Here is a 22,696-nt window from a genome sequence, read left to right as displayed (position 1 = left end):
ATGAGATCTTGGCCAATCCGAAAAGTAATATCACAGAATAATAAACTAAAGCCTCAATAGTCAAATTCCGACACATGATAGTATGTGTTTCTCCTTCTATGATGCAGCTTAACACAATATTCTCACAAACAAACAACACTGAGATGTAATTTTTGAATGAGAAACCAATAGCATAGTCTTTTGTTATATATATAACATAGTTGGTGTCAGTCCTACCTACTTTGAACAGTTGCATTGCAATGGTAATTATTTGTGTATCTAAGCATTTTGTATGCTTCATGCCAGTTTGACATCTGTTGCATGCTGCCCTCATGGAAAAACAATTTTAATGGCCAGCAGTGTACACAACACTGAGTAAAGAATTTCCTTAATAAATGAAAATCACATAAATTAATGAGTTTAGTATGGGGAGTACACAAATTTGCAAGCAGTAAGTTCTCTCCATCAAGGCTAAAATGTTTTTATTCTTTTTATTTTAATCTAGTTTAAAATACTCCAAATCATATATCTCAGTTGCACAATGTATAAAAACTCTCATCTAAATCAGTAGTTCCCAAACTGTAACCTTCCAAATCTTAAGTTTCTTGTAAAGAAAGGAAAAGTACCTTATCTAGTTAGCTGGTAGTGGAAATCCAATTTTCTTAATTAATCTACAGAACCTTAGGGTATTTATAAAGAATGAAGAAACAACTTATCCACTCATCTGGTACTGAAAAGTAACATTCAACACGTTTATGACTTTCCAAAGCTAATATACAAGAACACCGTTGATTCTTAACAATCATTAAAAGTAAAGAGTGGTTATGATGCAAGTGATCAATCAGAGTTTTTATTGTTGTAGATTGGAAACCAGTGATTTAGATTATTGCTCGAGAGCTATACGGGGCATCAATTACTCGGCTATCATAGAGTAGACCCTTTACAAAAAGAAAAATCATGCAACATGCAGCAGAACCAAAGCTAAACTGCAAATATAGGTACGACTCAGAAGGCAAACAACGGAAAAAAGCATGGCAAATGTGGCTATACAAAAATGCAAAAACTCACATTGCCCTGTTCTATCTCACTATCAGAAACAGTACTACGGAACGAAGCTTGGTGACCGGCCCTTTGTCTTGTGAATGCCGGGTTTGTGATGATACTGCCAGCATCGGATGCATTGCAAGAAGCCACACCCTCAGTTGAGCCATGTAAAGTGTTCTCAGTCCCACCCTAAAAAACAAAAGAACAAAAGAAAAGGGAAGTTTTGAAGAAAGTAACAAAAGAAATACGGTAGCACAAAAAGCAATAAAATTTCACAAGTTCATCTGGAGACCCTACTTTCCACGTCCCATCAAATTTTATAGAAAACTTGAATACTATTCTTGATATAAAGTGTAGCTCACTGCCTAAGATTTCTTCACTGAAATATATACTAGGTAGGAAACATTCCACAAGGTTTGAAAATTAGCATACTATTTATACCATCAGTTCATTGTTGTTTGAACAATACCCCATTTGTAACTTAACTTCACTGCAGTCTGGGTATTTGAAGCTCTTTCCTCATTAGCTAATCTTTTATTTCTATCATTTAGATCACACAAATTGACAAAATTATTTCTTGACATTACTTTGTTAAATAAATTTATTTTGGATTTCCCACACCCAACATTTCAAAATATTTCTCATGTAGTCATGTCTGTTAACATAAGGTATGGCTTCAAAACTGGGGAAGTAGATCAATATTGTTCATTATAACATTCCATATAGGAATATGTTCCTCAAAGCTTTCATTATGACTGCTTAAAATATGCTGTATTAGTCATTTTTATGCAGAAAAATTGTAAAATTTTAGTGTGCTGTTTGAATTTGGTCTTCAGGTACAAATTGCTTTCCATTTGTTTGAGCTATTGTGACTTTTTGTGATTCCAGTGTTCCGAACAGCTCAAAGTGCAAAGTTCAGTAGGCACGATAGTATTTTAATGGCAAATATTTCTGATACAACAAAGCTTAGTATGATTTCTCATCTATACTGATGAGAATCTTCAGCATCACACCAATCTATTTCGCATAGTCTGTAGAAAAGTTATTAAGTTGCTTATGGACATTGTTATATCATTTTGCTTCAGATCAATCATATGAAACTGTGCAGATCATATGCAGTCACATTAATAATTTCCAACTGTATCTGTGCTACATAAATCTATATGAATAAATTTCAGCTGATGATATGCTTTATTAATTATCATGGTACTTTGTTATTTAATTTTTGTTTGCCACTGCGAGTCACTACACAGATGTAATGCGAATTAGCTGGTAGAGGTCCAAGAATAGATAGCAACAGTGGTTTGGTCACCAGATAGTGCACTTTCTCTTTCAATTACAGTACATTTATACCAGATAACAATACACAAATGTCTGGGATGCCAACCATTTATTTCTTTTTTATTGTACTGTTGTCACATAACAGGAATTTTCAAGCATCATGAAGCAAATTTTTAGCAATTGTGTGTTCTAATAATAAAAATAAATGTATGTTATTTTCCTATAAATTGCTGTTTACTCATACCATTGATGTATTTTTTGACATAACAAGCTTGCTTGTTGATGTCTTGTAGCTCTTGTGTATTGCACATTAACTGATAAATTTGTTACCAACATAGGTTTACTATGTAAAAATGTTCATAATGTGCACCGTTTGTTGGAATTCAAAGTTCTTAAAATAGTCTAAAAAACTACCCACTGCAATTTTCTGATAAGGTTTGTTCCTTTAAGATTCATTAATACTGAAAGTAAATTGATAAAAGAACTAAAATTAGAAAAATTGTTTCAGAAACTGTAAAACTGTATTAAGCTTACAGAGACTCATAGTGAAATATAAGGAACAGTACCCGAATAATAAAGCACAAAATAAGTATAATGTATTAATACAGAAATGGACAGCATAAAACAATCACACAGCATGCATGCAGTAACTTGGCTTCATACTCATTGTTTATCTGGAATTAAGATTGAGACAACAATCAAATAAATAAAATTTTTCTTTCAACATAGGCCAGCCAGCTGTTCTCATTCCAAAACTCTAAATGCTTGTTGTGTTTTGAAACAATTAAAAACCACACAAAACATTAATCATGCTTTACACTGAGTTTACAAAATTAATAATGTCTATATAAGATTATTTAATGCCTGAATAAGAAACTTCACAAGAAATCAAATATTACAAAATAAAAAACCAACTGAAAGAGATAAGAACACAATGACCACAATGATTTGCAAATCTCTGATATCGACATTAGCAAAACTTGAATGATTAACAGATATTCAACATAAGTGTTGCAAGTTTTACTTTTAGACACCCCATGTACTCAATACTAATCCATTCAAGTTCCTGACAGTTTTCATGAATTACTGGAATATGTGAGACATGACACAAATTAAAGGACTGAATGGATAGGCATAATGATCTGTTCTTAAAGATAAACAGGATATTATAAGATGAATATTTACAAGACTGCAGCTTTATAACTTCTACTACAGGTTGAAAAGATAAGGCATGGGTGAATCTACGTAATAGGGAAGAAAGTATGAACACACTAGATTACAAATATATATATTTTGAAATATAAGCACAGAAATTTTTGAAGGGTGGAAAGTAAGAAATATTTGTATGGACAGTCCATAAAAAAATGTAAATTCATATATTTTTTGCCTACCAAAGGATAGATGTAATATGGTACAAATTTATTGCTAATATTAACACATGAAAGTTAAGACAAGTGTCTAAAAGTCTCTACTTTTTAATTTCATGCATCTGCTTTTGGAACATTCTTCAACACCACAAAATATTTGTCAAACACTGAACTTTTGCAGAGTTCAACCATTTGGCAGGAACTTTATAGGTTTCTATTGGAATTTCTTGACTACATTTTAGTCAATCAAGAACTTTCTTTTCCTACATAGATTCTTTGGCGTTAGCAACTGCTAAATGGATTTTTTCTTGCTTCACAATAAGGAAGATAAATTTTCATGAAATAACTTTTTCCTTTATTAAATCAAGAGCACATATCAATAAAAAGAACAGCAGAGTTTTATTAATATCAGAAACATGTGCAAAGTTTTTATGGGTAGTATACACCAAATAAGTGATTGTAACTGCTTTACACCAAATACAGAAAGAAAAAGGAATGGAACAAAAGAAATCATGCCTTTCATAAAAGGTAAGGGCAGCTATGATGTGTATGTATATGATTACTGTATTACATGGTATGTAGTGTCCATCAAAGAAAATAAATGAATTATATGGGAAACAAGCAATAATCCAAATCATAAACTCTACTTAATTTTGCAGCTAACTAATGTGGGTTTTGGGATGGGGAAGAGATGTGGGAAAGTCACTTGCAGGAAAAGTGGAGATCAACATGCTCCTATAGTTCTGTGGATTTTTGAAACTATTGGTATGATAAAATTCAGAACAAGATCCCTGCTCTCCTTACACCACTGCAATTGTAGCTTACCTCAGAGTCCATGGAGGTTAGTTTAGATAGAAGCAAATGCCTTTTCTGATTGAGCAAATCGCGGAGCATATCAGTGGTAGACTGTCCATCACCACCTTCTTCTGTTCCTTGTTGAGGATCCTGAATCAACCGCACTGATGGAGGTGAATCTGTTTAAAGATATAGTTCATTATATTATTTTATGTGCCAGACTTGTTGATGTGTCACTCATGAACACATAAAGCAATATGACACATTTCAGGGTGTGGCATAAATATTACTGTAGTCATTGTATCTTCAGAACATACTGACAATTCACGTTTTACATACTGTCAAAGCTGCCAGATATATTAAAATAAGTTTATTCTCTGTACAACAGTAACTACATTATTCATCTGGCATATATGCAAACAAAAAGTAATGACTTGGACAAGGTGAAATTTTTTTATGTATCAAACATGTTGTTGTTATTATATTTCCATGTGTTTTAGCAGCATGAAAATAACCCTAGGGACACCAGGAGACAAATACTAGTTGCATGAACTAAACGCTGAAACAGAATACCAGAAAATGGCAGCTGAATTTCCTACAGCATCTCAAATCCAGAAAACTCACACAGGTATTCGGTTTCTGTGTGCAACAAAATGATAGCTGGTACAGAACAACTCACCGGGAACAAAATGTCCAGTATAACAGTTAATTAACATTCTAATTGTTCTTTTACAGACATTCTTTGTCACCCTGCTCTGCAACATTATTCCATCCAGCACTTCAATCAGCAGCCTTTCAAACACACCTACTTTTGCTTTTTTCTTTGAATGTCCTTCCCTGTAAACTATTTCTCACACACAGCTGCCCATTAAATCAGCATTTCATGGCCAGAGATCAATTTATGGAGTTTTATAATAGTATGAGATGTAAGAAAGCCTCAACATGCATGGCTGTGCCACCTTCAGCTCTAGTAGCTGTATGTTGTTACCACCCCTAGCTGCCCTGTAAGATAAGGATGACTTAACCAATACTGTACCCCTTCCCCCTTCCCTTCCCACCCTACTTTCTCCATTTCTTCTCACATGTAATATAAAATTATGATGAAAACTTTTCTTGTTTGTTTGTGGTTCATTAAAATGCACAGCTGTGCTGAAACTGAAGTCTGTCTTAACACTGGATTACTGTAATAGGCATGGTCCTATTCCCTGGTACCACACTACTTTACTAGCCTTTGTCCTATACATTTTCCTTCCTCCAACCTCTCAGCTGATTTACATAGTCAATTAAATTGGAAATCTACATTTTAACATATATTCTGAACCACAGTTGTTACGCCACTTCACTAATCTTTTATTTGAAATCAGTCAACAAAGTTCACTACACCCATGTGGTCTTCCAGAACAATATTCAGTACCAATGCACTATTACATTTTTCATTTTTTTCTTATTTCTTGTCCCAGATACAATTTTCTGTGTGTTTAGAAGTTCAAAATTAATTATAACTGCCAAAGAAACACATAAAATGAATATTTTAGGGAATTATATATGCTTCTAACTTTATGAAATATACACCAATAATGTACAGAGTAGGGCAGAGCAACAGGCTTATTTAAAAATTCAATTTTAATAAAAGTATTGCAGATTTATATTTATTTCTTTGAACAGCACCAAGTACAACATTTCAGTACTATCTTTCTGCACAATTTTAAAGACGATATCAAGAAGATGCTGTCCATTATTCTCAATACACTGTGTTAATTGAAACCAGAAGTTTTCTTCAACTCTCTTCAGCATATCAAGGAGTATATTGGTGACATCTTGATGAATGTTGTTCTTCATATGAGGAACGGAACTAGAAATATTCCACAAAAAAGTGATTGTCACATGGGGCATGAGGCACAGAGCATGACTGTCACATGGAGCTAATCAGGTCACCATCTTGGCCAGTGCAGATCACCCCTCAAGAAGATGAGGCACCCTGGGAAGTGGTGTCACAAAACAGTTGCTGAAACACACTCTGTATGTGCTGAAGCATCATCCTGTTGAACCATATGCCGCCCACATCCAACTCATTGAGTGTTGGCAGGAAAAACTCCCGAATTATGTGGACTTAATGGTCACAAGTCACCAAAACTGCCCATCAATATTCTTCAAAAAATCATGAACCAATTATTGCTAGTTTTAATACGGTATAGTTGGACACTGTGAATTCCAATAGCATATGTTATGCCTATTTACAGATCCCAGAAGATGGAAGTGAGACTCATCAGTGAAGAGAACAAGTTCATTGTTAGGCATGCGAAAAAAAGCACCTCACATACATTTTCTCAAGCAACAAAATCTCATAGACATACTTTTTTTTCCTTCTAATAATTTCCGGGTCTGCAGATATAGTTCCTGCACCACAGCTAACTTGTAGGAATGAAATTTTAGTTCTTCATAAAGGATTCACCCCACAGAATGAGAAGACAACCCAAGAGAAGCCACATGTTTGTGGATAGAGCACTGGAGGATCACAAAACAGAAACCCTTATCTACCCAATGTTCTGGGGTGACCTTGCTGCTCATGGAAGCCCCCCCCCCCCTCCCCCCTCTTCCTTTCTCATCACCAGTTTCCCTGAAATTGTTTACTCATGAAACAAGTAACTGCCAGCCAGGAACAAACTCAAGGCATGCTATTGAAATGGATATGCAATGCTCATCGCATGGCAATGATAGAGTGACCATTACAAAAGCATGCATCAATAGTGAAAATATGTTCCAGTTTTGTCCACTCCATGATACTAAATGAAACACTGAAGCTACAGCTTTACACTCTGCCCTCTCGAATGTGCCTAACCCCAAACTTCTCAGAGCGACCTCTGCTTCAGGGTGCCAAATGCAAATAGGCAAGTTGCTCTCCCCCATACCGTATGTATAAGTTTACAAATAAGTGCTTTATTTTTTTAAAATAGTGGGGCTCAGAATCATTGAGGAAACATAATGCCATTCAAGAATGTGACAGTTACAGGTATACATGATACAAAGCTGCTAAGCATGCAGAATTGTACAAACAAAATGAAACTATATACATAATGGTGTGCCCAGAGTGCTGCAATGTATTGAAGTGAATCTGATGCCACTGACAAAGAATCTTGTCAGAAAAATAACTGAAATGCAAAAACCAAGGGCATCAAAATCCAAAAGTTTAAATACATAACATCTAAATCATCTTTGATCATGCCTAGGGTTACACCATGGACACAATATTTGTAGACCTAGCTTTAGAATTATTCAGTACTTGTGATGGGGACAAGGAATGTTCTAGACATTTAAAGAGCTGTGAGTACATTTATTACTCTATTGGCACTATTGAATGTTACTTCCATTTCTTTTATGAAATATGTTTACGAAAAAGGTTGCTTAAATTCATCTACATTTGCAATAACTTGCATAATCTTGTATGCAACAATACAATGTGAATCATACACAAAATAACCCTGATTACCAAAAGAACTTACTATAATTAAGTGCGTACATCAAACAGACGTATTTTGGTACAACGATTATCCTAGACAAAATACATTATCTTATGCCTCCTTCCCACCATTCAAACTCATTGATTTTCCTCCATTTCCTTTCCCACTTTCTTAATTCTTAATAGCACCACTAATTTCATTTCTCTTTTTTGTCTTAATCAGTCTTTACTTCTCACTCTATCCTTCAGTCACCTATGAAGAGAAGCCACCACAATGCCAATGTAATATCTTTGATCTTCTCCTCTCTCTGTTGTCATCCTTTTCATCTTTGTCTCCCTTTGTTCCCAGAACAGTAGTTGTGACCTGCCCCTCCAATCTACACTTCTCCTCTCCACCTCTCTTTCCTTCCCAAGGAAGCAAACAATTGTTCTGAAAGCTATGATAGTTCTTTGCAGTTTTATGTGAGTCTGTCAGAAGTACCCAAAATTTCACGTTCTGAAGATAAAGTAGGTCACTAATTCTGTCTTCCTGGGATTTTATGGTTTTCCCAAGTGAAGGTTCCATTTGCTAAAAGTCTAAATAAGTTTTTTATTACAATAATGGAAATTCCAGGAAGAAAACGATAATCAATGATCAAGAATGAGCCAAGGCCACAACTCATCTATAGTTAATAGGCTCAGATAATCAAACACTTCTACTTATGGATGCAGTGACATAGTCAATCATTTCCAAATACTATAAATTTTATTTTTAAATCATTTCCACATAACATACATTCTATTTTGAAATCAGCTACAGCTGAGTATTGACCGTTCTTCATTTTTGTTCTAAGCAAATACTTGATGAAATCTTCACTGAATGTAATGAAGAATGAGTAGCTGGATTCATATTGAGCTGAATGAAATAGCGACTTCACCTATTTCAACAATCAAAAATTTATTGACTCAGAAACCATTACAAGTCAATAGGTGCTAAGAAAATATTACATGGCTTGTTTATTTGATATTCATTACCAGAGAAAATTAAAAAAAGGGGGGGGGGGATGAAACTGACACAAAACCAGAAAGAGGCTTTTAGAAAATTACAGAACAATAGTCAAGATTATTAACAAAGGTAGCAGAAATCAACAACACCTTCACCAAGTATTTCTCACGTATGGGATAATAAATAATTTAAAGAGTAAAGTATCAACCCACCAAACAGTAGAGGCATTGAGACATCAAATGGCACACACACAAGACTGTAACTTTGCTAGTTTTTCAACAAATCCTTTTTCACAGCTACAGAGTACACACACACACACACACACACACACACACACACACACACACACACACACACACACACACACACTCTCTCTCTCTCTCTCTCTCTCTCTCTCTCTCTCCTGTGTGGATACAGTGTTGTAAGTATGTGTGCTTCATAGTCATGAAAAAGAATACAAAAGTTCTCAGTCTTGTACACTGAAGAGCCAAAGAAACCAGCACAACAGCCTAATATTGTATAGGGTCCCCGCGAGCATGCAGAAGGGCCACAACACAATATGGTGTGGACTTGATTAATGTCTGAAGCAGTGCTAGAGGGATTTGACACCAGGAATCCTGCACGGCTGTCCATAAATCCGTAAGAATATTAGGTCTTCTAAACAGCACATAGAAAGGCATCCCATGTATGATCAATAAGGTTCATGTCTGGGGAATTTGGTTGCCAGCAGAAAAATTCAGAAAAATGTTCCTGGAGCCACTTTGTAGCAATTCTGGACATGTGGGGTGCCACATTGTCCTGCTGGAATTGCCTAAGTCCATCGGAATACACAATGGACATGAACGGACGCAGGTGATCAGACAGGATGCTTATGTACATGGTGTGGGGTGGCGTGAGGAATTATTGTTATTGAAATAAATGTGGAATGTCTTTCCCAACGATGCACCATGTGTGGGGCTGCATATGGAAATAATTGTTAATGAAATGTTCCTATGATTTATTTAATGCTGTTGTTTGCCGTTCTCAACACCGGCTCTCTAACTACAATATTGGCAACCAGAAAGTGATTAGCAAAATGTGAAGCCTGTAATTAGAATTCCTAGTGCCCACTTCAACTGAGAAATACACTTATAGCTACAGTTTATAGCTCTGAGGAATTAGGAGATTGTCTGGGATTCATAATCAAAAACGATTCTTTCAAAAATGTTCACTATATTCTGAAAGTCACAGACCAAAAAGAATCCACACAATCCAACTACCAGAGCATTTCAGAGTCTAATGCACTGATGCAACTATAACTGTACAAATTAAATGTTTAAGTGAATGCTCGCCATAATTTGATGATAATGTTCATGAAACGCCACGCTAAATAATGGTAGAATGTCTGTCCCGCGGTGGCACGTGAAAATACGACATACACAAACTGAAGATAGATCATCAAAGTCATCCCAGAATTAACACTACATTCGAAAATGATTTCATGGTTACGTGTATCCCGAGTAACTTATTACGGCATCCGAGGCTGTTTATAGCAATGATACCGACGCGATGCGACTCCCGGCACAGATGGTGCGCTGATCAGCATCTGGAGAGAACTGGGGCCTATTTTTCTTGCGCACCGTTCTTATATAGAAAGTTGCGGTACAGACGGCTAAGGGAATGCCTGATTAAATCGGCTCTCCCGACTAGCCACTGGTCTAGTAATGCACCACTTTAAGTTATTAAATAAATCATTGCTTCCTTTGCTGATGGCCCATGAAGCTCTCAATTTAAATGTGCAATCAGCACACAGGTAAGTAATCATAATAAAAGTCTGACGTGGCTGAGTCCAATATTTTTGGCGAGAGAATTAATTTAATTACACTACACGCAGTAGACGAGCTCTGAACTTGCCCTTTGAAGATACGCTATCGCTATAGTTTTATAGTTGTTCAGTTGAAACTTCTCATATCTTTATGATTATAGCGGATCTCCCTTCTACTTAAATTTAAACATCCTAGCTTTATTTATTCACTTACTTAATTTATCTTGCTTCCTTAATTTTTAAGACAAAAACAGAAAATCATGAATTTCAACTAAAATTTTAATTTGTGGGATCCAGAACACTGTTTCTATTAAATTATTATGCAAACGGAATCTAAATATAAATTTTTAAGTTACTAGCTCTTTTCTGTTGTGCCAATGATTTTTACAGAAAAACGTCCAAATCTCGAAAATGGTTAAAGCTATTGAACTGATATTCAACACATGCTGATTTATTATTACTCCTGACATGCTAGAAACGTTTTAGGTTATTTACTTGATTTTTAAAGTATTGCACAACATTTATGACGTCAGAGCTTGTTACAGTGGACTGGCTGGCACACAATGGAAAGACTGCTGTGAATTTTATACGGCGTGAGTAAGCTGCTTCCCTGCAATGGCACCTGTAAGAGTCTTATCCAGGGGTCCCACATCACTCCAACTGCACATGCCCCACACCATTACAGAGCCTCCACCAACTTGAACAGTCTCTTGCTCACATGCAGGATCTCTAGATTCCATACCCATACACTTCCATTTGCTTGATACAATTGGAAATGAGACTTGCTCGGCCAGGCAAGATGTTTCCAGCCATCAACAGTCCAATGTCAGTGTTGATGGGCCCAGGCAAGGTGTAAAGCTTTGTGCTGTGCAGTCATCAAGGGTGCAAGGTTGCACTAGTGGGCCTTTGGCTCCAAAAGCCCATATAGTTGATGTTTCGTTGAATGGTTCACATGCTGACACTTGTTAATGGCCCAGCATTGAAATGTGCAACAATTTGTGGAAGGGTTGCTCTACTGTCATGTTAAACGATTCTTTTCAGTCATTATTGGTCCTGTTCTTGGAGGATCTTTTACTGGCTGAAGCAATGTTGGAAACTTGATATTTTAACAGATTCCTGATATTCATGGTGCATATCTTCTGGTAAACCTTCCGGAAGATATGTCATCCGGTCGTGAAAGCCTTCATACTATGATTCATGGTACATTCGTAAAACGGTTTTTCAGGAAAATCCACACTTTGCTGCTACCTCAGAGATGCTGTATCCCATTGCTTGTGTGCCATACATTCAAACTCACTTAAGTCTTGATAAGCTGCCATTGTAGCAGCAGTAACAGATCTAACAACTGCTCCAGACACTTGTTGTCTTATATGAACACTGCCAACCACAGAGCTGTATTCTGCCTGTTTACGTATCTCTGTATTTGAATATGCATGCCTATACTTCTTTGCTACTTCAGTGTATATGTGCCTACATGTGCCTTTCAACAGTTCTGCACTTCTTACATTTCAGTGAGTTGCTTCCTATACTCCATAAATTATTCGGATTCTACCTGGATTGTCCATACTGTATATGATTTGTACATTACAATTAATGTTGATAACACCCATGGTAAAGCCCCACCTCAGCCATCAACAGCCCAATGTCAGTGTTGATGGACCCAGGCAAGGTGTAAAGCTTTGTGTGGTGCAGTCGCCAAGGGTGCACTAGCTCCAAAAGCCCATATAGTTGGTGCCAATCATAAAATTTCTCATAATCCACTGTGTATACACTGTGTGAGTGTGGATTGGCCACCAGCAGTTTGCTATGGCGCCATATTTACAGTTTTTGAGCATGGCCTTACACTATGCTGCTTTTAAAGTTATGGTACCGACTCTGAAAAAAAATAATAAAATTGTATCAGATTCCCTTGACTGAATTAGTGTAATTCAGTTTTAAAGCTAGGAATAAAAATGATGATATGTAGGAGGTTATTATAGGCATATAGGTTGTCTGTTAAATGAACTGACTTGGCCATGATTTAGTGTATGAAGAGAACCGGATATTTTATCACTTGGCACATCATAATAATAATGTGCAATTACTTCACACTGTCTCCACTGAAGCAAATGTTGTTATGCCTAGGAATGAAACTGACATTTTGATGTCATTATTCATCAAAAGTAACCAAAAGTTTCATCAATTATTTTCCAGATTTACACAAAACATAACCAATTTTCAACTGCTATGTTTATTTTACTTAGTAGCTGTTTACCACGAGTACTTTCAACATTCATTGTTTCTAAGTTATTTTAATCTAAATTGACATTGAAAACAGTCTTAGATTTCAGAAAGCTCTTTGTTGGCTCAAAAATGATGCATTTCATACAGGTAGGGCATCATCAGTTATTTCATGCAATTTGGGTTGTCATTCATAGCAGCACAGTGTAAAGCCACACTCAAAAACTGTAAATATGGCCCTATAATAAACTGCTGGTGGCCAATCCACACTCACACATTGTATACACAGTAGATTATAAGAAATTTTATGATTGGCATCTGCTGTGTGTTGAAGGTGTGTTGAGTAATTCAATTACACTAATTCAGTCAAGGGAATCAGATACAATTTTTTTTTTTTTTTTTTTTTTTTTTTTTTTTTCACAGTTGATACCACGGCAATGAATTTATTAAAAGAATGTGGCATTTTCCACTTTTTCTGCATTAATTAATTAAATTTCAACATATTTATTAAATTCATCAGATTCTTTTATTTGGTTAGGATAAATAGTGTTCAGCCACAGAGATTTACATAATTTAAACAACAGATAAATCACTCAAAGGGTTGCATGTTATAATATATTCAGAAATAGAGGGTGAAAGAGCTAAGACATGCCACCTCAAAAATGTACACAGAATGAATAAATATACCATGGTGCAGTTTTTGCCAAGTTATAGTGGAAAATATGGCGAATTCCCTGACATTCACTAAATGTTGAGAGACAAAAAAACATTTTTTTATCTATTTCTTGGAGTCAGTAGGCATTTTCAACTGACAATTGGTGCATACTGCAAAGACTGACTTGCCCATCATTTGTAAACAATACTTGTTAATCAGAAAAAATTCCGAAGAGATATGCTGCAACATTTTCACTTTTCGTACATAACATTCAGAAAACTGTAACCCATTTTGAAAGCCACTGTTACGCAACTGTAGATGTACCAAAAAGTGAAGGGTGTCAAATATTATGAAATGAAGTGCTCACAAAACACTCATTTGGTTGATCCCTCTCAAACTACTGTGATGCCTCCTATTGACATTTGCATTATGTGTTACTACTCATATAATGTTGTCATAAGAGACCGGATTATATGCATCTGCATGTAGCACATGCATTTCCATACTTGGATCACTTTCATTGGTTATTACATATTTTAACTAAAAACTAGTGACTATGCATATTTTTGCTCTATGTTTACAATATTTTAAAAACTTAGATGAGTGGTCTCTAGCTCGATCTGGTTTTGGTGTCTCACAGATTGACGGCAACCTAGAAGTGCGTGCAATCACTATCCAAGAGGTCACTGCCTAGCGAAATCACTACATAAGAGGAACAGTAACAGGCAGACAGAGTCAATGCTCCTGTGTCTGTGCCTCTGTCAATCCCCTCTGCTGTCATACTATGTGTGTCAGCAGCAATTAGATTGAGCTACACAATGTTTAGTCACACGTCATTGTTTCAGTTTAGTTTTCTATTTACTTTTACACAGTTGAAAATGTTAACAACATGTAGTGTGTAATGTGTTGTGCACCATGCCACCTGAAAAAAGAAATTGTTTTGTGGATAGGTGACCATCCTGGAACATTTACATATGATGGAAGTGTTATATACTGCCAAGTTTACAAAAAATACGTTTCATGCAACAAAAAAAAAAGTTTCAAATAGACCAGCCTGTCAAGACAAGTCTTCATATCACAGGAATGCAAAGAAAGGACCACAACAACAACTTCTGACAACAGCAAGCTGCAGTAGCAGGGATTTGTCCAAAGGTAACAAAACAGTCAGTTTAACATGGATCTATGTGAAGCATTCATTGCAAGCAATATTCCTCTTCACAAACTTACAAACCCTGTCCTCAAAGGCTAACTGTGCAAATAATACTTAAATCAAAATATACCAGATGAATCAACATTGCATAAAAATTACACACCGACAATTTATGCAAATGCTCTGGCAGAAATACTCAATAAACTCAATGACAGCATTATCTGGATTTCAGTTGAAAAAACTGCAGGCACTTATGGCCATTACAACGCAAATTTAATTGTTGGTGCTTTAAAAGAAGAGCTTTCTTCCTCCTATTTAGTGGCCTGCAAAGAACTTGAAAAAGTAAATCATTCTACGATCGCCAGATTTGTGAATGAGGATATTAGAAAAATATTTCTAGAACTTCTGCAGATGAAAGGGTGTTCGTGTTTATTTCAGATGCTGCTCCCTGTATGATCAAAGCAGGAAATGCCCTCTGAGTATTTTATCCCAATTTGATTCATGGTATGTGCTTTGATCATGGAGTATATTGCCTTGCTGAAGAAGTACGTTCCATGTTTGTGAATGTAAATAAACTGATTTCATCCACAAAGAAAGTATTTCTAAACACTCGTGTTCACATCAAGACCTACAAAGAAAAACTACCTCCTGAACCAGTGGTAACTTGTTTGGGTACATGGAAGCTGTATTTTTCTACAATGAACATTTCGAGGCCATTAGAGGGGTAATAAATGACATTGATAATGTAGAGGCTCTGGCAGTTTGCTAGTGCAAGGAAGCTTTTAATGGTTGCAATATTAAAAAAGACATTGCTGTGATTAGCACTCATTTTTCCCATATACCTGCAAGTATTAAAAAGCTTGAAACTCAAGATTTGCCATTGAATGAATCTATTCAGTTAACAAATGAAAATATTCTAGTGAACTCGTCATTGCTAGAGGTATTCCGAAGAAAACTTAAAGAAAAGTTTGAAAACATTTTAAACAATAACCCAGGCATTGGACCCTGGTGCCAAATTAATAGTTTTATTAATGGGACCGCTGAACTTTTACCAGAAACAAAGAAACCCAAATTCAAATACTGCCCAGATACCTCAGTTGATATAGAATGGTCCTTTTCTGCTTATAAAACTGTTTTGATTATCAAACACACAATCTTACTACTGAACATTTGGAACAGTACTTGATCATTCATGTTTACAATAATAGAAAAACATAAAATAAATCATAAATGGTGCTTTGGTCCAATAGTATTAATTAAAAGTTAATGCTGTTCCAAAAACTTCATGGTTGTATGTTGTTTATTAAATAAAATATTATGGAGTTTTTGAGCATGCCCCTCTGCATGTGATATATCTCAAGGTTAGTTCTGTACATATTGATTATTTTGCTGCAACTCACTCGCATCATATCCACTTGTTACCAACAACAATAGCAAAGAAGGAACAATTCTTAAAACATGGTATGCAAATTTTCAGAAAATAATCCCAGAAAGGCCCCTTTCCTAAACTCTACCAGAAAGTATTCTGAAAATGATATCAGCATGCTAAATGTACTGATTTTTTGCATGGCCGGCACTCTTCCTCATAAGTGATATGCATAGGTTCAACTTTGAGATATAATGCACACAGCAACTACCATGTTTGTTTAATTATTTGATCTTGCATATTTCAACACTTTTCATGCATTTTTAAACATTTTCATGCATATTTTAAGGTTTTTATGATGCATATAATATGGTCTTTAATCATAATTTATTACATGAGTTGCTCCTCTTTTACCTTGGTGTATTTTATTCTCCACACATCCAGTTTCTAGAACCTTTTTTTATAATATATCCATAGACAGACTGTTCGTGCCTGGCATACACTTCAATAAACAACCACACCACTGCTCTAACAGATTGATGAGATTTACTATGAATAATATTCACTTTTTCGACTGTCATGTACGTTGTATACATTTTCAAAAACTCAACGTGTTTACGGGCAAGTGATCTAATTGCTGCAACAGCAGAACACAGACTGATGGGCTCCAAGAACACAGGTAAACCCAAGAACCATACTTAAGGTACATGTTTACTTACATTTGGTATAAATAGGGCAGATGCTTGCAGAACCTCTTCATCTGAAGGCAGGTCACTTGTTTGTGGTGCTGTTATCTTGATTTTATTTGATCAAATCCTACACATGTTATGTCATTGAAGTTCTCTTAGAAGGTTCTTTCAAATGTCACAGAAAAATTATAGTTCCGTTACAATAAAAACAAAGTAAATGTTCTAATTTGAGATATTAAATGATAAAAATTACTTGCAAAGATCAGGAAATTTATAATATGGTCCTCTATAATGTGGCAAAAATTGCACCTAGATATATTTATTCATTACGAATATATTTGGAGGTAGCCAGTCTTAGTTGCCTCACCTGTAATTGCAGATAACACTGTTTCCTATTCTGATTTCATCAGTTATTTTGCAGAACTGTAGCTTCATGATACACAGTACAGTGCAATTTACAATTGGAAGAGCACAATTTATACTTGGATAAATTGCACATTGGATAACCATTTTGAAATTTAGTTACTTCTCTGCTACTAACCAAAAATGTAACGTAAGGTCACTCATAACAAAGAGATTTTTTAATTTGTTAGGGAATTTCCATCATAACTGATCAATCAGATACAATGTTCAAAATGAGAGGGTTAAAATACTGAAAAGTGTAAATAGTGGAAATCATGAGGAATCCATGTGACAGGCAAAACAGAAAACAAACAAACTGTACTTGTTGCCAGCAACAGGACATAATGTTACAGACACAGGTTTTGCAAAACACATCACTGTCAATGAAGATGGAAAGGCGCATGAGGTAAATAGCTGATAAAGTAAGAAAGATAGATGCAGCACATCAACTAAGTAAAATAAAATATCAGTATGGAAAAAAAGATGCAGCACATCAACTAAGTAAAATAAAATATCAGTATGGAAAAAAAAGACAAAAACAATTGAGGAAAAGAAAGAGAGAAGTGATGAGGATATATATATATATATATATATATATATATATATATATATATATATATAACAAATCAATTTAGTACTATAAGAATATCGCCAAAAAATTAACATTTTTGAAAAATATACTCTCATAATAACCCTACAGAGGAAAGATGACATTTTTGACAAAAATAATTCATAATCAATAAACTGAAATGAAGGACAAATAAGCTGTGCATTCGATGCCACTCACCATAAATACCAGCCTGAGATGACTTCCGAGAACTGTCTGGAGGATAAAAATCGGAGTGAGGGGGAAGCTGGAAACCATGTGGGCTCTGCGGAGACTTCAGATTTTCATGACTTCCAAATGGACTTGATGCCTGGAACAGAATGGAAGTCTGTTAGTCATAACAAAGCACTACTGCCTCATAAAATGCTAGTTCCGAGTACAGTTTGAGTTTGTCAGTTTATCCATGAACTAACGAACTACATTAGAAGTTCATGAATGTATAAACCAGTCAAAGCACTTTAAGATAAGACATTACCTTACAGAATCTGAAGATTATGCAAAAGTCAATGAAAGAAGTTTTCAAGCATCTATTACAGAGCACTGTTTCCTTTATGTCTATTATTTCTGTTTCGTATTTATTTTCTAGACTTTAGCATAACATTTTATTGGAAAACATAAATTATTAGAGACTATATAATTTTGTCATGCAGGATTAGCTGAGCGGTCTAAGGTGCTGCAGTCATGGACTGTGCAGTTGGTCCTGGCGGAGGTGCGAGTCCTCCCATAGGCACGGGTGTGTGTGTTTGTCCTTAGGATAATTTAGGTTAAGTAGTGTGTAAGCTTAGGGACTGATGACCTTAGCAGTTAAGTCCCATAAGATTTCACACACATATGAACATATGTAACTGTCATGTAAATAAAACTATTGGGGGGTACACACAGTCAAACTAAAGAAAATCCTGGCTTTCTCCCTGATTTCCCAGATAAAAAAACACTTTTTGTGGGATGAAAGTACACTTTTTCCTGGGTGAAAGTATACTGTACCCCTGGTGAAAGTATGTTGTTTCCATGTTAAGTGACAATACACTTTCCATTAGAGCTGTAAACCTTATCAATTCTATGAATGGCAAATGTTTTACACATCGGCATAAAGTTTCGCAGTGCTTTAGGAAATGAAACAGAGCAAAAAAACAACACATTCCAGAAACATCTTTGATGAGTGGCAACATTTACACTGCATATTTTTGTATTACAGAAGTATAAACAAAAATTCCACAAAATACAGCACTGCAGGTGTTGAATCGAAACTTTTATGTGCTTTTGTCAGCCAATCATAGCTCATGTCATGTGATCTTGCCAATCAATGACAGCAGGTATTCAGAGCATAGAACATGTGGCGTAATCAGCCAACAGCAAACATCACTGTGAAGTAACACGGACACACAAATAGACGAAGCTAATGGTTTGAGTTAATATTCATACAGTATAGATACAACAAAAGCTAAGCTATCAGATATAATATTGGTTGTCAAAATTTTTTAGCCATTGTTTTCCATGGGTGTGGCTAGGCAAGATCCTAAGAGCACAGCTGGATATTTCTGAAAAGCATGATTATAAATTTTACAGCTATGCACTGAACATTTAGAGGGATACCTGGCTGAATACATGTTCCGTCAAGCACTTTGACTTTCCCACAGAAGAGTGAGTTACAAGTGAAACCACTTAAGAAATCACTTTGTACATTTTTAAAAGGATTATTATATTTTTTGGCATCATTATTGCATAATTTGTAATCCATGAAAGAATTAAAATAAATATGAAAAACTAACCTTGATCTTGGTCTTTTTTTAGCATGCCAGAAAAACTGTAAATAGTGACACAAATGGCTCGTCTTCTGGGCCAAAAATTTTTCTAAGTGGCTGATCCACAGTTATAAGTTTTGAATCATAGTCTAACACTCCATGATGTAAGAAACTCATTGCACTTTCTCATACATAACATAATTCATTTTGTGTAAAAGGAACTTTATCTTGAAAGTAATGCTTCTCACGCCACCATTTGTAATATTTTACTGCAACCTGTTAGAAATGTAAACAGTTGTGATATCATGTTAATCGAAAGCAGTTTGGTGTTATGACGAATTGCATGGTCTTCATCCTAAAGCCTTTTGCACATCTTGCTGTGAAAGTTTTATTTTGGCATTATTCTCTTGTTTATGTTTCATTGCTGTAATATAATTCTGCAGTAGCAGACTAAAGTAAAATTCTTTGTTAGAGTATTAGTTTTTACCAGTCAAAACCACAAAAATTTAACTGAAAACTAAAACAATGAATAATTCATGGAATTCTAAAAAATTCCTGGGTTTTTCTCAGATTTTTCCTGGGTGGAAAAATTCCCAGATTTCCCAATTGTCCCAGAGCATATAGACTCTGACAGTCCACCCTCTCCCGCTTACTATTTTACCCCTTGCTTGTACTTTCACAAATCGTGTTACCCACTGGGCACTATGAGCAGCAGTCAATATTATCCACCTCCAGTTTGTTGTAGTTAATAAAAGACAAACATTTTACCTACTTGAGTACTATGATCTTGTTCTATGTATACAGGTAGGATTTAAATAGTTGTGTAGCATGTGTTTAGAACATAGTTAAGAAATTATAAATGTGTTTCCCCAAACCAGCACATAAAGCCATGTGTGAACTGTAGTACTCTAAAAACTAGTGTCTCAACACTGAAATCAAATACTCATGGCTTGCTGTTGTACTCTAGGCTGAAACTGCCTAATTCAAGCATTGATTTAATCAAACTTTAGTACTTTGGATTATATCTTAGTTCTCATTTATCCACTTTTGTTTTTGGCGTTTCCTTGTAATAATTATCACCTGATTCCCAAAATCCAACATACATTTTTTTATGTCACTCTTATTCTGAATGTATTCTAGGCTTAAAATTTTCCTTTTGTCCCCCCAATACCTAACAAACATACATGTTTAAAAAATGGCCTTGATATTACATGAAATAGAAGAATCTGTGTACCAATTAGTGGAACATGGACACCAGAACAGGACAACCAAAACATCTAAGTTTTACATTTTCAATACTTTTTTCAGCACAAATGTGGCAATGTACTGACCATTTATATGATTATCTTGAGCTAAATAGTGTTTAGCTGTGATTTACACATAACTATGTTCAATAGCTCCCCCTCCATTTTAGAAATTCTGTTGTAGAATAAAAGGAACTATTGAGCAGATGTGTGTTTCATTTCTGTGTCTCACAGTTTGAGTGTTGGATAGTGTCAATTCTCCTTCTAATATTATATTTATGAACGTTATTATTGTTTTCTAATTGTGTTTGATTCTTAATAACAAACTTCATAAAGAAGCAAATGGACTCTGAGGCTTTACCATTAAACACAACTGTTTAAATGGCTATCTGGAAGAGGCTCTAGAGTTGACACCACATATTTTTATTATTATACACTTCAGTGTACCACACAGGTTCTTTGTCAATGACAAGTAACCCCAGAAAAATGCTATAAGTAGTTAGTGAATGGAAACACCCCCTCCCCCTCCAAGGATCTGGTATTATCCATAGTGCAAAGGTCATAGAACTTCAATGTTTTAGAAGAGTTTTAAGGTGTGATTTGAGTACAGCTTACTATGAATATTAACATCCAAGGGTATACAATTTCCTGTTTCATTTATTGATTTATCCTCATTCATTACTTCTAATGGTGTGGCCATAGCTTGTACAATATAGAACAGTGTGCAATTCATTTAATCTAAGTTCAGTTTGAGTCAATTTTTAAAGAACCAGTTATTAAAATTCAAGAAAATTTTATTTTCATTTTCCAGTCCTGGAGTTTCTTCCATTACCTTCAAGAACAAGGTAAGAACTGATACTGTTCACAAATTATTCATATCTGTCTTATTATGTTACCTGAAACGGAGCCTATCTGGTAATATCCCCTGTGATAATAATATATCACATGTATGACAAATAGGTTTGATACACATGAAGAACAGGGTTTTAGAACTTCACTTGACATATTATCAACTCCAAGTGAGACTCACCTTCAAGGGCTTCTTAATGTCTTTGATAGGTCATGCAATAATTATTTGCCTGTATGTACATAGCACTCCTTCTTGCATGTATTCTATTGCACTCTCCCTTGAAATATCAATGCCAATCTTTTGAGCTACTTTAAGGAAGTGATTAATAAATTTGTTGGCCATCTAACTCTTACCATTTATTATTTGGCTTTTTCTTTAATAAGAAAGTTCTCACATACATTAACAGATTTCCTCATTTATATTTTTAACTACTGTCCACACATATTTAATTTTATTATTGGAATTACTAGTGTTTGACATTATACAGAGCCTTCTTGATTTTTTAATCCTCTTTCTTAGACAACACAGTATCTTTTGCAATATGAAATCAGTCCTACTTGTTATTAATTCCATATGTTGTTGATAGAAACCCATTTATCAATACATTAATATGGAACTGACATCTGCCTCATTGTACACATACACTGATAAGTCAAAATGTTCTGACCACTGCCCACCATGATGCTGGATGCAGCACGGTGGTGATGTGGGCACGTGATGTAGTAACAAAAGTATGTGAGCAGAGCTGACACAGACAGAGGATCACCCTAGCAAAAATATGGGCTGCAAATGGGGAAATTCTTTGAGGTAATAGACTTTGCCAATGGGCAGATTGTCATTATCAGAGCCTGTGAACAGGTATCCCAAAAACAGTGAAGCTGGTCAAATATTCATGTGCTAAAGTCACAACCACCTATGAAAAGATGTATAATGACTTTGAAACTACCACTAGGCGTTAAATGTTTGGGCATCAACAATTCTTCACAGAATGTAGGGTTTGAAAGCTCGTCTGGTCTGTAAAGTACAATACATGGTGATCTGTGGAATCTCTGATAAAAG

At 35.3% G+C, this 22,696-nt stretch overlaps 1 protein-coding gene across 18 annotated transcripts in view; it reads right to left on the bottom strand.

Annotated features, from left to right (window-relative positions):
* Positions 1-22,696, bottom strand: part of LOC126354708 (MAP kinase-activating death domain protein) — a 684,767-nt gene that overhangs the window by 219,241 nt on the left and 442,830 nt on the right. For 17 of the 18 annotated variants that reach the window (XM_050004532.1, XM_050004534.1, XM_050004547.1 and 14 more), the window contains 3 exons: positions 17,982-18,111; positions 4,497-4,645; positions 1,048-1,212 (listed from right to left, as the gene is read on the bottom strand). In XM_050004532.1, coding sequence (XP_049860489.1) covers positions 1,048-1,212; positions 4,497-4,645; positions 17,982-18,111 — 444 coding nt within the window. The remainder of the gene's footprint in view (positions 1-1,047; positions 1,213-4,496; positions 4,646-17,981; positions 18,112-22,696) is intronic. The other variant, XM_050004548.1, reaches the window with a different exon arrangement.

Source organism: Schistocerca gregaria, chromosome 3, assembly GCF_023897955.1.
Source record: "Schistocerca gregaria isolate iqSchGreg1 chromosome 3, iqSchGreg1.2, whole genome shotgun sequence".
Lineage (NCBI taxonomy): Eukaryota > Metazoa > Arthropoda > Insecta > Orthoptera > Acrididae > Schistocerca > Schistocerca gregaria.
The sequence above is the reverse complement of the archived record's forward strand: the minus strand, read 5'-3'. Positions and strand labels throughout refer to the sequence as shown.